Here is a 14,320-nt window from a genome sequence, read left to right on the forward strand (position 1 = left end):
ATTAGTAACATGGAAATAGGATTTGTAAAGTATGAGAATGTTGTGTTACGAAAAGTTATAAAATTTAAAGTATGCGGTTAGTACATGACTAATGAGTTAAATAATATATGTGCATGATGGATGTTGTTGCTTGATATTTGAAGATGGTAACATGAGATTAGCAATACTGGTTTTATGAGTACTGAGTCGTTTGTCTACCTTGTTGTTGTTTAAGTCGTTTGGGAAGTAAAAATCAATAGTTGTGTTTTTCGTTTATAAAGAGGTTGCCTTTAAACTGTTATAACTTGAGATGCATAAAAGATTTTAATATGATTCTAATTGGAGGTGATAGCTTGTCCTTTTACGATTCTAATGATAGGTCACACGCCCAAAACGACCAAGAAACGAGTGAGTTATGACTGTTTTACGAAAACTGGACAGTGCTGAGAAATGCGTAGGTACTCGATCGAGTAGCCTTGGTACTCGATCGAGTAGGGGTGACTCGATCGAGTACGTCAGTTACTCGATCGAGTGGCCCTGGTAATTTGTTTACGTGCTTCTGATCTTCACCTACTCGATCGAGTAAGTCACTTACTCGATCGAGTGGCCTGTACTCGATCTAGTGACCCCTGTTTTGGGTCATATGCTTATCTTTTGAATTCGTTGCATATTATGTTTAATTCAAAGATGTTATTGTACTTCTTTATGCATTGTTTTACATGTATGTTGGTCTTGATACGTAAGTTACCCAATCTTATGGTGAAGTGAGTGGCACCTGTGGTGAGTAGGAGTTCGATGGGAGGACATGAGTTATATGTGTTGTGATAAATAGTGGAAAAAAAAAAGACAGATTGGTATGGTTTATTGAGACATAGAGCATGTTTTGTGAGATGAGATGAGCGATATGTTTGTATGTTGAGTAATGCAAAAGTAATTGAATGTGGGCAAGGGATGACGTGAGTTTATGGAACGTGAGAATGAAAAGATTGAAATGAGGGACGCAAATGGCGGCAGCTTGAGATGTGTAAAGAATCATGGAGGGGGATGGTTAGGAGTCGTATGGGTTAAGAATATACACAGTGAAAGTTCGTTTTAAAGGGGTTGAGAAGAGTAGTATATAGTGAACTTTGTGGAGACATGTCGCGAGGTGGATTTGTAGACAGTGAGTGTAGGGTGTTGAGTAATTAGTGTCGTGTTAAGTTATGTATGAGTCTTGCGGTAATGAAAGAAAGGAACTTGAGGATCTAGTGTGAGTGTACGTAACAAGTGTGGATCGTGAGTTATGCTTTTGGCGATAAGAGTTTTATATAGTTTATATAGAGAGGTGTGTCATGTTGCTGTAATAGGGAACAAGTGAAGTTTTGGGTTAAGCTAAGGATTTTGTGGTATAGGTTAGGTGGTGTGACGAGTGAAGTGAAGTATGAGAGTTTTTTAAGTAAGAGAGCCTTGGATATGTGCATGGCGAGTGTTTAGATTATAGGTGGTTATCTTTGACATGCGGTGGTGATGAGGATAATGAAAAGATATATCTGGGATTTAGTATTAGCAAGTTACGAGGACGTAACATTTATCTTAAGAGGAGTAGGATGCGATAAAAGAGATTTTGATGGGTGTGCATATGGTAATATATTTGGAAGTTTGAGTCTTGATGTCGAATAAAGGGTTGATTCGTGTTGTGGTTAATTTTGTTAAAGGTCATGACCGTGCTTGTAGGAGTTCGAAGCTTAGGAGTGTGAGAATATTTCACCAGTGTTGACAATTGGATGATGATGTTTATGAGTGTTAGTAAACTTCAAGGACGAAGTTCCTTTTAAGGGTGTTAGAATGTAACATTCCGTTTGATGTCTATGAGTGTCTTGATTTTTGATTTGATAGTGGATGATATTATGGAGCTAGCAGCGTTAGAGGATGGTAGTTGGTTATGTATGGAGTTGGTGTTGTGAAAGATATATATGTGGTGGATACGATATCGTGAGTCATGTTAAGGAAGTAAACATAGTTGGTGGAGTGGGTGTTAAGAGTTCATGTTTTATGTTTGGTCGAGTTCTTGAGTTCTTAGTTATGTTGTTGTGTCTTGGTCGAGTTAGTATGGTTGTTTTTATGTATGGGTTGAACTTCGGGGACGAAGTTCTTTTTAAGGAGGGAAGGCTGTAATACTACGGTTTTATGAGTCTCTGGGTACTCTATCGAGTAGGCCTTACTCTGTCGAGTAAGGGTGTGTTGCGTTTTAAAATAGTTTCTGACCTGTTGGGTACTCGATCGAGTAACGTAGATACTCGATCGAGTAAGGGGGCACTCGATCGAGTACCTTAGCTACTCGATCGAGTAGCCGGTTTACGGGGAATGTTTTGACGGGTTTTGCTAATAACGCGAGTTTGATATAAAAGGTTTTCGTCAGTTTATTTAATCACTTTTAACCTTTCTAAACCCTTCAAAAGAAAAAGGAGTTACGTAGTTCTCTCTCGTCGCGTTGTTGGCAAATCCCCAAGGCTAGGAGTGTCGGATCATCCTGTTCTATGCATTATAGTGTTCCTTGCGTCAAGGGTAAGATCTACATACCAATTTTATACTGTTTCTTTGAGTTTGTTTAAAACCCTAATTGGGTAGATTTGGGGGTTTTGGGAGGGTTATGTTGATTAGGTGATAATTGTATGATTATGTGTATATGAGAAGGGTTCGTAGAGGAAAGGTTTTGAGACAGCTGCTAGATCGTCTGATGTTTGTGTTGCTTTCCAGGTAGGGTTTCCATACTCAGTATTAATTACATAATGTGTGGTGATTGTGCTATAGTTAGTGATTGTTGATTGATTCAGACGGTTGTGATTGTATATTGTTGATTGATTCAGACGGTTGTTGATGTTGTATTGTGATTGCTGATTGTTTGTCTCTGGTTCTCGAGATGCGTTCTCGGCTGAGTGGAGTCACTTGCGGGAGTGGCTTCACGCCCTAGTTTCACCCTTCGTGGAACCCGCCACGGAAGGGGATGTGCACATTAATGGGACAGGGTTATCTCTCGGTATGATGAGCGGGGCTTAGGTGGGAACGGCTGCGGTCCCCCACTGGCAGGGCTGGTCCAGTGGACAGTCGGTGACGGAGATTGATTGGAGTGGGTGTGATTGTGTGTGTGACCGTGTGAGCTGCTTGTTTACTGTGTTGTTGGTTTATATAAATTGTGTGATTAGTACTGACCCCGTTTAAATGTTTTAAAAACTGTGGTGATCCATTCGGGGGTGGTGAGCAGTTATTGAGCAGGTATGATATGATGCGTATGGGATAGCTGGGATGAGTCATCACGTGGCAGTTAGAAGCCTTTCGCTGTGTCAGACGATGTTTCATAGCTTTGATAGTTTTAGCAGTAGACCGTCTGAGAATGTTGTATTTCAGTTTAGCGGTTTTGGTTTTGATCATGTAATCACTTAAACTATATTTACTTTTAAAGTACGTTTCTTTATTGTCTTATGATTATCATTGCCTCGGGGAACCGAGATGGTAGTACTTCCATGCCTTAAGTGGTCCTGGTAAGGCCCTTGGAGTATGGGGTGTTACATGAGCTGCGAGCAAGCGCAAAGATACGTCTAGCTGCCTACAAGCAGTCAGTGGCCAGGAGCTACAACAAGAATGTGAAAGTCAGTCTCCTGGAGGTAGGAGACCCGGTTCTCTGTGACGTATTTCAGAACACTAAAAATCGAAAGGCAGGCAAATTCGCCTACAAATGGGAAGGACCATACCAGGTAGAAGGAGTTGTTGGCCATGGTGCATACAGACTGATGACTATGGATGGTCAAATCATACAACGCCCATGGAACATACTTCACCTGAAGAGATATTACTTTTAATAATAAGTAGATTTTAGCCTACAGAGTAATGCACTATGAAAAGCCAAATTATTTTAAAATAAAAAGAAAAAACTCCGGTAGTAGGCATACTACCAATTTCATGTCCTTTTCTGATACCTCAATTTCTTTCAATTTTCAAATTACTATTGGAGTGGTGTGGTCTGACAGCTTCCTGAGACCACAATTGCTCTGGTACCCCATGAGATGGCATCAAGTACTTCGCATCACTCTGATAGACTTTTTTGTTTTCAGGCTTCTCTAAGTGTGTCACTCTGAATCCTAATATCTATGGTACGTTGAAAGAGTATCTAGCAGGACTGTCAACTGCCAACGCGGGGTGACAAGGCACATGGCAATCCAATATGCCTAACCTACTTCCTCCATCAGGAGCACCCTCACCAGGCGGACTGTGGAACATACGAAAGGGAGCCTGGTTGACAGCTAAAACGCTTACCCAGCTACCCCTGATACCACCCCCTGGACGTAGCTCGCACTAATCGCAATTAATCAGGGCCCAGCATGCATGCACACATATATGGAACGTAGGGATCTCTGAGCTACCAGAATCCTGGAGCGTCCCATTGGTCCTAGAATGACGATAAACTTGCCTAAATTACGCCCCTGTTGGCTCTAAAAAATGATGAACACACCTTGTGTCATGAACAAGGTTAAGTAGTCAAAATTGCGGCTTACGCCTAAATAAGTCATCAGACTGACACGACAGCTAGCTGAGTCTAAATCAGCCTTTTCAGGCTGACACGACTGGTCTAAATCAGCCTTTAAGGTTGACACGGCCACCCCTTCCTACAATGCGGCACATGCCTAAATCAGTTAGCAGACTGACACGGCAGCTAGCTGAGTCTGAGTCAGCGTCCTCAGGATGACATGACTCGCCTAAATCAGCCAGCAGGCTGACACGGCAACTACCTGAGCTAAGAAAATCAAAATTTAGCACACAAGATGTAATTAGAACTTGCCAAACTAGGGCAAGGGGCATTCCAAAATCTGGCCAAAAGTACAGCCTCAAAGTTTAATTGCCACCATGGCGAGCTACCAGGAAAAGTGTTTAAAAATATTACAAGTCTGCCACCAAAGGGCCAGACTACCAAAAAGTTCACTAATAAAAGAAAAAACTTCTTAATTTTCGGTCACATTAATGACCTCCATATCTGGCATCTTTTCTGCCTCTTCCTGCTGACCATCTGTTTCAGGTACAGGACCAGCTTGCACACCCTCAGCTGCCATAGCTTCCTGAGCTCCGTCAGTAGCATCCTGGGGCAACCCTGCATCCTCAGCAGCAGTCTTCTCAGCCAGCACAGGAGAATTCACTTCGCCGACTTCAGGCATCAGGATGCTCAGGTCTGGTTGCACCGGGTATAGGGTCTCCAACTGCCTCTCTTCTTCTTCAATAGCTTGCAGAGTTGGAGGCTCCTCAAGGGCAGCACACATTCCGCTGATCTTTCCCCGCCAGGTAGCATAAGCAACAATGTTTGAGGCCAGGGTGATCAACTCACTGATCCTCTCCTAAGAACACTTCAAGGAGTTAGAGAATGTGGCGCAAACCTCCTGGGTGCGAGCCAGCTGATCAGCTCCTTCCTTCAGCTTCTTCTTTGTACCAGCTAGATCTGCCTTCAGCTCAGCCACCCGTCCCCTCAAATTAGCACGCTGCTTCTCTAGATCAGCGATGGACCCAGTCAGCTCCCTGTTCTTGGCGCTAGTAGCACGGCTGGTGGTCTGCACTATATTGATCATCTTCCTGTTATAGAGGGCAGACTGGAAGGCCTGGGGGCAAGGAAAGTCGAAGTTAACAGAAATTGAAGATAAGAAACATAGAACAGGTGGAAGACGAAGGATACTTACCATGAAAGCATTATGCACATCGTTCTCAGCCATCTCCTCGGGACCAAACTCCGAGAAAGCATCAACTAGAGAAGGGAAGAACAATTGGTCAATTTCAGGCCAGTATGACACCTTATCAACATTTCCAAAGCCCTCTGGAAAGTGGGCGATGATGCCACCGCTAGCAGAAGCACGAGGGCTGGTAGGAGGAGTAGGAGGATGACGAGAAAGCGGGCTGACCTCTAGAGGTTCAGTCCAAGTAGAGTTGGAATGAGTAGGAGGTGACTAGAAAGAGGCAGCAGGGACGCTCCTCTTGGAAGCAGACGCCACGTCGGGACTTGCAGCAGACCTTTTTCTTTTAGCACTCTGGAGAATAGCCTCCAAAGGGTCAACTTTTGAACCTGCGAGCAGTCATCATTTTAGGTGTCAGGAAGGATTAGACAGCCAACAAGGTTGCACGCAAGTAAAGAAGACTTTAGGCAGCTTACCGGAAGACATGCTGTGGGCTGATTGCAGGGGGGTGGAGGAAGAAGCAGGTGAATATCCAGGCAGCAGATCAGGGAACCTCCTCTCGCTCAGAGGAATACAAAACAGTTTGTTGCGAGCAGGGATCGGGGCACCAATGCGGGTTAGGTAGCAGGGACCTGCACGAAAACGACAAAGTAAGCCAGTAAGCATTGAGATGAACAAGCCAGGCGTCAGGAAAGCTACTTACTTGAAGTAATAATCCATTTCTCGAAGATATAGTCAGCAGGCGGCTGGATAGAAGCCTTTCTCACGTAGAAGAAGTCCTCAAACCATTTCTCGTCCCTGGACTTTGACACATGCTTGAAGGGACTCTCACCAGAACACCGGAGCGAGAACTGGCCCCTCCCCAGGGACCTGATATCATACATATGGGCCAAATCGCCCAAAGACATGGAGTTGCCAGAGTTCTGACATGCAGCTAAAGAGTAGAGGAGAACCCTCCAAACGGTGGCAGAAATTTGTGCCATAGCAAAGTTGTTGGTAAATATGAAGTCTTGGATAAGTTTCGGAAAGGGGAAGCGGAGGTCGTATCTAAATGGGTATAAATAGAAACAAACCCACCCTGAACGGATAGCATCAGCCTTTTGACCCGGTTCATGGATGGCTACCTCAACCCCATCACCAAGGCCGAGCATACCCTTGATTAGAGGAATATCGGCGGGAGTCAGGGCAGAGTCACAGTCGTGGGGGTGAGTAAAAAGATTTCGCGAAGGAAAGGCGAGGTCTGGATTCCGGTCAGTTGGGGTAGAGGATGAAGAGGCTTGTCGGGTCTTTCCCATGATTAAAAAGAGAAAAGAAAGGAGGAGAGGAAGGAGTACCTGGTGAAGTGATGGTGGTGAGAGCCCAAGACATTACAAGAAAACAGGACAAAGGCGACAGACATGCTACAGTCGCCAATTTGGCGACAGAAAAAAAAACTCGGGCGACCAATACCCGTCGCCAATTTGGCGACTATAACTTTTTATCCAAAAATCCGTATGAAATTCAAGGGCGATCGAATATTATCCAATTTGGCGACCGAAATCCGTCGCCAAAATTGGCGACCAATACCCGTCGCCAATTTGGCGACCAAAAACGGTCGCTAATCGCCTGTTTATTTTTTTTTTGCCAGTTTCTTCACCCCGTCCCCTTCATTCATTCTATCATCAACCAAAAAAAAAAATCGCCAAGAAACCCGACGACCCGACGCCACCACCAACTACAACGACCACCGGACGCCACCACTCGCCGCCGCCATCCGCACACTACATCACCACATCACTACCGACCCTTTGTTTTTCTTTTTAATAAAGGTTTGTTTTCGACTCAAATCGATTTAATTACTTCAATCCTTCATATTTTGTTTAAGTTGTGATGCTTATTTAGTATCTAGTTGTAATTTATACATTAGTGATGCTTATTAATGTATGTAGTTGTAATTTAATTAGCATTTTTGTTAATTAATTTGAGTTAGGGTTAGAAATTGGGGTTTTTGTTAAATTAGTAATGTGATTTGATTAAGGGATGTAATTGAAGGTTATCTTGATAATATTAGTATTATTGAAGGTAGTAACTTAGTTTTAGTAATATTGAAGTAGTATTGTTGAAGGTAGTATAGTTTTATGAAGGTAGTATAATGTTAGGATTGTATAAATTTGCCTTATAATTAACGAAATTAAGTTAGAATGAGCATGATGTATAAATTTGTTAAATTAGTAATGTTATTTGATTAGGGGATTGTATAAATTTGCCTTATAATTTTGACAACTTGTTTAATATATAATGACCTAGTACCCGTTCAAGAATTACTCATTAGGAGCAATTCTTGAATAGTCCCCATTTTGGGACGGTCTTTGTACGTTTCAAGTCACTTAGGTAGTAAACACATAGTTGTGATTTTATTAATGAGAAAAGAATTTGGTTGCAAATTTCTCCAATGTTCTCTGAATACATATGTGGAATATGTATCTTTTCCACATTGTGTATTTGGAGAACTAAGGGGAATTGATGCCGAATTTTTTTCTCATTAATAATTCACAAATGTGTGTTTGCTAGTGACTTGAAACGTACATTGATGGGTTTAGGTTGGAGTGATAAGGACCCAATTGAAATCTTGAAATTAGCATAAAATGGAGGATGAGATAACCATTGCTTTTTTTGTTGAAATTAAATATTATTATTTAAAATGGTTAGTTTGCTATATATTGCTTATAGATTAAAATGAAGAGATCTGAACGTAGCTGGATGTACGAAGAAAGAGTAGATAAGAAGAAACGTCCTATCGCTAGATTTGTAAAGGGAGTTCGTGGATTTATTGAATTTGCTAGATGTCAAGATTCATATGATTTGGAACAACATAAACTTAGGTGTCCTTGTACTAAATGTAAAAACTTAAAATATTTATTTGACATTGAAGTAGAAGAGCATCTTGTTACAAATGGTTTTTTTCCAAACTACTACAATTGGATCTCCCATGGAGAAAAATATTATCCCGAAGAGCCTCAAATCCAACAAAATGAGAACCCATATAGAGAAATGGTACTTGATGCCTTTCAGTCTAATGATTTCATTAATGACGACCGTGTACCAATGATTGATGAAGAACAACCAAACCCAAGAGCAAAAGCCTTTTTGGACATGCTAAGTACTTCCGAAAAACCTTATATGAGGGGAGTAGAATGACATTGTTACAAGTTGCATCCATGATAGTTTCTTTAAAATGTGAGTATAATATGCCATTTAAAGCCATTGATAGTATTGCTACGTTGGTTGAGGATGTTATACCCGATAATAATGTTATGACCCGAAATTTCTATAATACCAAGAAAGTGGTCAAAGGTCTTCAACTTCCACATGAAAAGATTGATGCATGTCCTAAAGGATGTATGCTTTTTTGGAAAGATGATGCTTTGCTTGACAAATGTAAGAAATGTCAAAGGGATAGATATGAGACAAGTGAAGGAAATATTGTTTTGAAGGGGAAGAAGGGTAATAAAAGGAGTGGAAAGAGAAAGAAACCAATATCAAAAAACACATTAATTTATTTTCCATTAGCTCCTAGACTTCAAAGAATGTATGCCACGAAAAATCTTGCCAACCAAATGAGATGGCACAAAGAAAATCCTCGTACACCAGGAACGATGTGTCATCCGAGTGACGGGGAGGAGTGGAAGCGTTTTGATAGGTTATATCCCGATTTTGCCGAGGAACCTCGCAATGTGAGACTTGGCTTGTGTACGGATGGGTTTGACCCTTTTGGTCAGTTTGGTAGAAACTACTCGTGTTGGCCCGTAATGACCACGCCGTACAACTTACCTCCTTGGCTTTGTCTGAAAAGACAATTTATTTTCCTCTCTTTACTTATTCCCGGTCCTGATAACCCAAAAAACCATCTGGATGTTTATTTACAACCATTGGTGGAGGAACTGAAGTATTTGTGGGAAGTTGGTGTAGAAACATTTGATGTGTCGAAGAAGCAAAATTTCCAACTAAGAGCTTCATTGTTATGGACTATAAATGATTTTCCCGCATATGGTATGCTATCGGGATGGGCAAACCTGGGCGAAAGGCATGTCCTTATGGCATGGATAGGAGTAAAGCATTTTATCTTCCTAATTCCAAAAAAATTAGTTGGTTTGATTGTCATAGATGTTTCTTACCGGATGGACATATTCATAGAGAGAACAAGAAATCTTTCTTAAAAGGTAAGGAGGTGCGTGACAATGCTCCGGTTCGACTCCAAGGGGATGAGATATGGGAGGCTGTACGTGATTTGCCAACAACTGTCGATGGGACTGAAGAAGAGTTTAAAGAGTTGAAAAAGAAAAAAAATGGTTGGTTTAAAAGAAGTATTTTTTGGGAGCTTCCCTACTGGAAAACAATGTTGATCAGACACAATTTGGATGTGATGCACATAGAGAAGAACTTCTTTGAGTTACTTATTCATACGATTATGGATGTAAAAGGAAAGACACGTGATGATATTAATTCAAGAATAGAATTGAAGAAATTTTGTGATCGTCCTAAACTTCATATTCGTAAGGATGGGGCTAAACCAAAAGCCATATTTACTCTAGACAAAGCTCAAAGAAAGGTATTGTGCGATTGGATAGGAAACTTGAAGTTTCCCGATGGATATGCATCCGATTTGAGCCGTTGTGTTGATTTGAAGGAACTGAAGTTGAAAGGGTTGAAAAGTCATGATTGTCATGTTTTCATGGAGCGCTTATTACCCGTGGCTTTTAAAAATTTACTCCCGACTACGAGTTTGGAATGCGATTCTGAGAAATAAGTCAATTTTTTAGAGATTTATGTTCCTCCACGATATCGGTTGAGGACATGAGTCGTTTAGAAGACCAAATACCAGAAATTTTGTGTAAACTTGAGATGATATTTCCGCCTTCTTTTTCAATTCGATGGAGCATCTACCTATCCATTTGCCATATGAAGCTAAAGTTGGTGGACCCGTCCAATATAGGTGGATGTATCCTTTCGAAAGGTTTCTTAATCATGTGAAGAAAAAAATTGGTAATAAAGCTCGTGTGGAAGGTTCTATATGCAATGCCTACCTAACGGAAGAGATTGCCAATTTTTGCTCTCTTTATTTTGAAAAACATATTGAGACCAAAGCAAAATACTTGAATATTGATGAAGCGGATGAACTAGACACAAGTATACCCAAGTGTTTCCAAATGCAGGATGAAATAGGGTGTTCATCAATTTGGGGAACAAGATTTCTGGATGACAAGGAGTATAACCGTGCCCACCTTTATGTGCTATCTAATTGTGAGGTTTTGGAGCCATATGAAGCTCAATTTGTGACAGATTTCATTAAAGAACACCCTAATGTGAACAGAGAGGATGTTTGGCATAAGCATGAGGATCAATTTCTAGCCTGGTTTCGGAAGCATGTATGTAAGCTAAATATTCAAGATGATGTGATAAGAAGCTTGGCTTTGGGTCCTTCTCGAAAGGTTGTGACGTGGAATCGATATTCAATTAATGGGTTTAAGTTTCAAACATTTGACTATGGCAAAAGTAAGGCTAAATGCAACTACGGCGTTACTATTTCTTCTCTTGATGGCAATGAATATTATGGCATATTAGAGGATATCTTTGAGTTGTGCTACAATGGCCGGGATCGGAGTTATAAAACCGTCTTATTCAAGATTCAATGGAGGGATAATTCCGTAGCTGGAACGAGAGTCCATGATCGTTACAAACTCGTGGAAGTGAATCATACTCGAACCTACTCTCAATATGACCCATTTATACTTGCACAACAAGCTCATCAAGTTTATTTTGCATCTCTTCCGAGCACAAGTAATGATAGACAACAAAAGCAATGGTGGGCCGTTTTTAAAACAAAGGCACGATCAGAAGTTGATACATCTTTTTTCCAAGAAGAGGTTGTATCAGAAACAGTTTTGTCCCCAGTTGATCATGATGAAATTATTTATGCAAATGAGATAGAAGCGGAGGAGGAGTTAGAAGAGGGAGAAGAAGAGAATGATAAGGAGAGGGATGGGATAGAAGAGGGGGAAGAAGAAGAAGAGGAGGAGGAAGAGGAAGAAGAAGAAGAAGAAGAAGAAGAAGAAGAAGAAGAAGAAGAAGAAGAAGAAGAAGAAGAAGAAGAAGAAGAAGAAGAAGAAGAAGAAGAAGAAGAAGAAGAAGAAGAAGAAGAAGATGAGGATGATGATGATGATGAGTAAGAGAAGGTATTGAAAGTATACATATCAAAATTTGGAAACAATTATTAGCGTTTTATTTTTTCTTTTATACCTGTTTATTAGGTTTTATTTTTTTGTATCTTATAATAATTATCCTGTAATATTTGCTAACACTTTTTAATCAATTGTAGTACACATGGCTCGTGGAGGAGGTAGGCAGCGCGGAGGCTATAGTGAGGGAGGTAGTAGCTCCCGAGAGCAGGAGGAGGACGTTGACCGTTCTACTACGGAGGTGAGTGAGGAGGAGGAGGAGGAGGAGGTTGGTGTACCCCGACATACTGACGGCAGGATGATCCTTGATCCGAATGGTCTTTGGTAATTTTTTATTCATTCTATTTTGTAATTTTTTTATTTAGTAATAAATGACTTTTTTTAGACATATGTTAATTATACATTATTTTTTATTCCTATATAATTATGTTTTTAACATGTTTGATTTCAGGTTTAGAAGTCAAACAGTTGTTCGTGGTGTGACTAATAGCACCCAAGAGAACATGACACACGGCGTTACTTGTTGGAGTAACGCTAGTGATGAAGATAAGGAGATGTGGTTCAACAACTTCCGGGTATCTATTTATAAAATATATATTATTAAATATAATTTATTTATTCTTTTTACCTTATTATTAATTTGTTTCTCATCTATGTGTTTACTTTTTGTAGCGTGTGTTCTATTGGCCAACCGACCTTGAGCGCCTAGTTTGGCAAAGGTATAATGACATTGGCAAGAAGAGGCTAAGGGACAACATGTATAAGGTGTCTAAGAGGAAGAAGGCGCCATCTTTCATGAAAGGTATTTAGTTTCTTTTAATACCCGTAATTAGTTAAAATTCATTACATATTTTGAAAATATATTAATTAATAATTGTTATTTTATTGATTACAGGTTCGTCATATGAGGAATATACCAAGTACCGGAACAGTCCTGAGTTCAAGGAAGCATCGGCCCGGAACAAGATCAACAGGAAAAGAGGAGATAAGGACGCGGAAGTTGAGCCTACTCATTATGGAGGGTCTCAATCTTTTCATGATCGTGTGGTGTTAGATGTAAGTTATTTGTCTTAGCTTTTAATTTAATAGTTTTCTAATTTAATTAGTCTCATTAATTATCATGTTTGAGTAACAATTTCCTTGTTTTTTTTTCCGGAAGACCAAGAAGAATAAGGGCAAGGTACCCACGATTGTTGATCTCTTTGTTGACACTCACGCAAAGAAGACAAGCAAGGGCAAGTTGATCTTCGCGAAGGAAAAAGATCAACAGTTATATGTAAGTGTAAAAAAATATTATTTCTTAGCTTTTTAAAGTATATGTTTTATCAATTTTTAGATAAGTAACCTCTAACCATTAATGTTTTATCAATTTTTTAGGAACAATTCCTTGTCCGTAGGAAGAACAACCCGGAAATTGATGACAATGAGCTATGGTTTGATCTTGTTGAGGGGTTCCAAAGAGGAGATGTGTATGGAGCCGGGTCGGCAAAGGAGATTTTCTACCCTCCTAAAAGAAGAAGAGGGTCAATTTCCTCCCAACAACAACCTTATACCCCAAGTGTCGTAAGTGTGCTCCAAGCTCAATTAGCCGCCAGGGAGAGGCAGGATGCCGAGAGGGAGAGGCGCGATGCCGAGAGAGATGAAGAAATTCGGAGGATGAAGGAGGAAATGGACCGGATGAACTCCTTCTTCGCCAATTGCAACACACGGGTGGCGCCGCAACCAAAGGATCCTAGAGATCCTAATTATGGAGGTGGTAGTGGAGCGGGAGCAAGTTTCCCTGTTATGTAGTTTTTTAGAGAACATGTTATTCCCGGATAATGTTAGATGACCAAAACTCGTAGAACTCGTAGTTGTGTGTATGGAACATGATTTTCTTTATCAAGTTTGGTTGTGTTGGCTTCCCATGTGTTCTCTGCTGGAAGTGTTGGTTTATTTGCAGGTTTTTACGTATTTGGCTAGGTCAAAAACGATTTTTAGGCTAACAAAAATGTAAATTTGGCGACGGATACTGGGCAATTGGCGACGGGAAACCGTCGCTAAGTTTCTGATCATGAATTAATTTTAGGGTCATTGGTGACGGATACTGGGCAATTGGCGACCAAAATCAGTCGCCAAAATGGCGACCAAAATCAGTCGCCAAAATGGTGACCAAAATCAGTCGCCAATTCTGAAAATTTGGAGATGACGTGGATTGTAAAAAGGCGACTAATGACAGTCGCTAAAAAGGCGACTAATGACAGTCGCTAAAAAGGCGACTAATGACAGTTGCCAATTTTGGCGACGAATTTCGGTCGCCCGCTTTAAAAAAATTCCGTCGCCAATTTTGGCGACGAAGTCCTGTCGCCAAAAGCGACTAAACCTAGCTACGAAGTGCGGGCGACGGGCCTTAGTCGCTTTATTCTTAATGGCGACTGTTCTCAGTCGCCTTATATGGTC

At 40.8% G+C, this 14,320-nt stretch overlaps 1 protein-coding gene across 1 annotated transcript; it reads left to right on the forward strand.

Moving 5' to 3' along the window:
- Positions 1-7,339: 7,339 nt before the first annotated feature.
- On the forward strand, positions 7,340-13,861 carry LOC141649180 (uncharacterized). The gene is made up of 8 exons (XM_074457875.1): positions 7,340-7,474; positions 12,022-12,205; positions 12,333-12,456; positions 12,554-12,683; positions 12,777-12,937; positions 13,041-13,157; positions 13,259-13,591; positions 13,844-13,861. Exons 2-8 carry the CDS (start codon positions 12,027-12,029, stop codon positions 13,859-13,861), a joined length of 1,062 nt encoding a protein of 353 aa, XP_074313976.1. The 5' UTR covers positions 7,340-7,474; positions 12,022-12,026.
- Positions 13,862-14,320: the final 459 nt, after the last annotated feature.

The sequence above is a fragment of the Silene latifolia genome, chromosome 3 (assembly GCF_048544455.1).
Source record: "Silene latifolia isolate original U9 population chromosome 3, ASM4854445v1, whole genome shotgun sequence".
In the NCBI taxonomy this organism is placed as follows: domain Eukaryota; kingdom Viridiplantae; phylum Streptophyta; class Magnoliopsida; order Caryophyllales; family Caryophyllaceae; genus Silene; species Silene latifolia.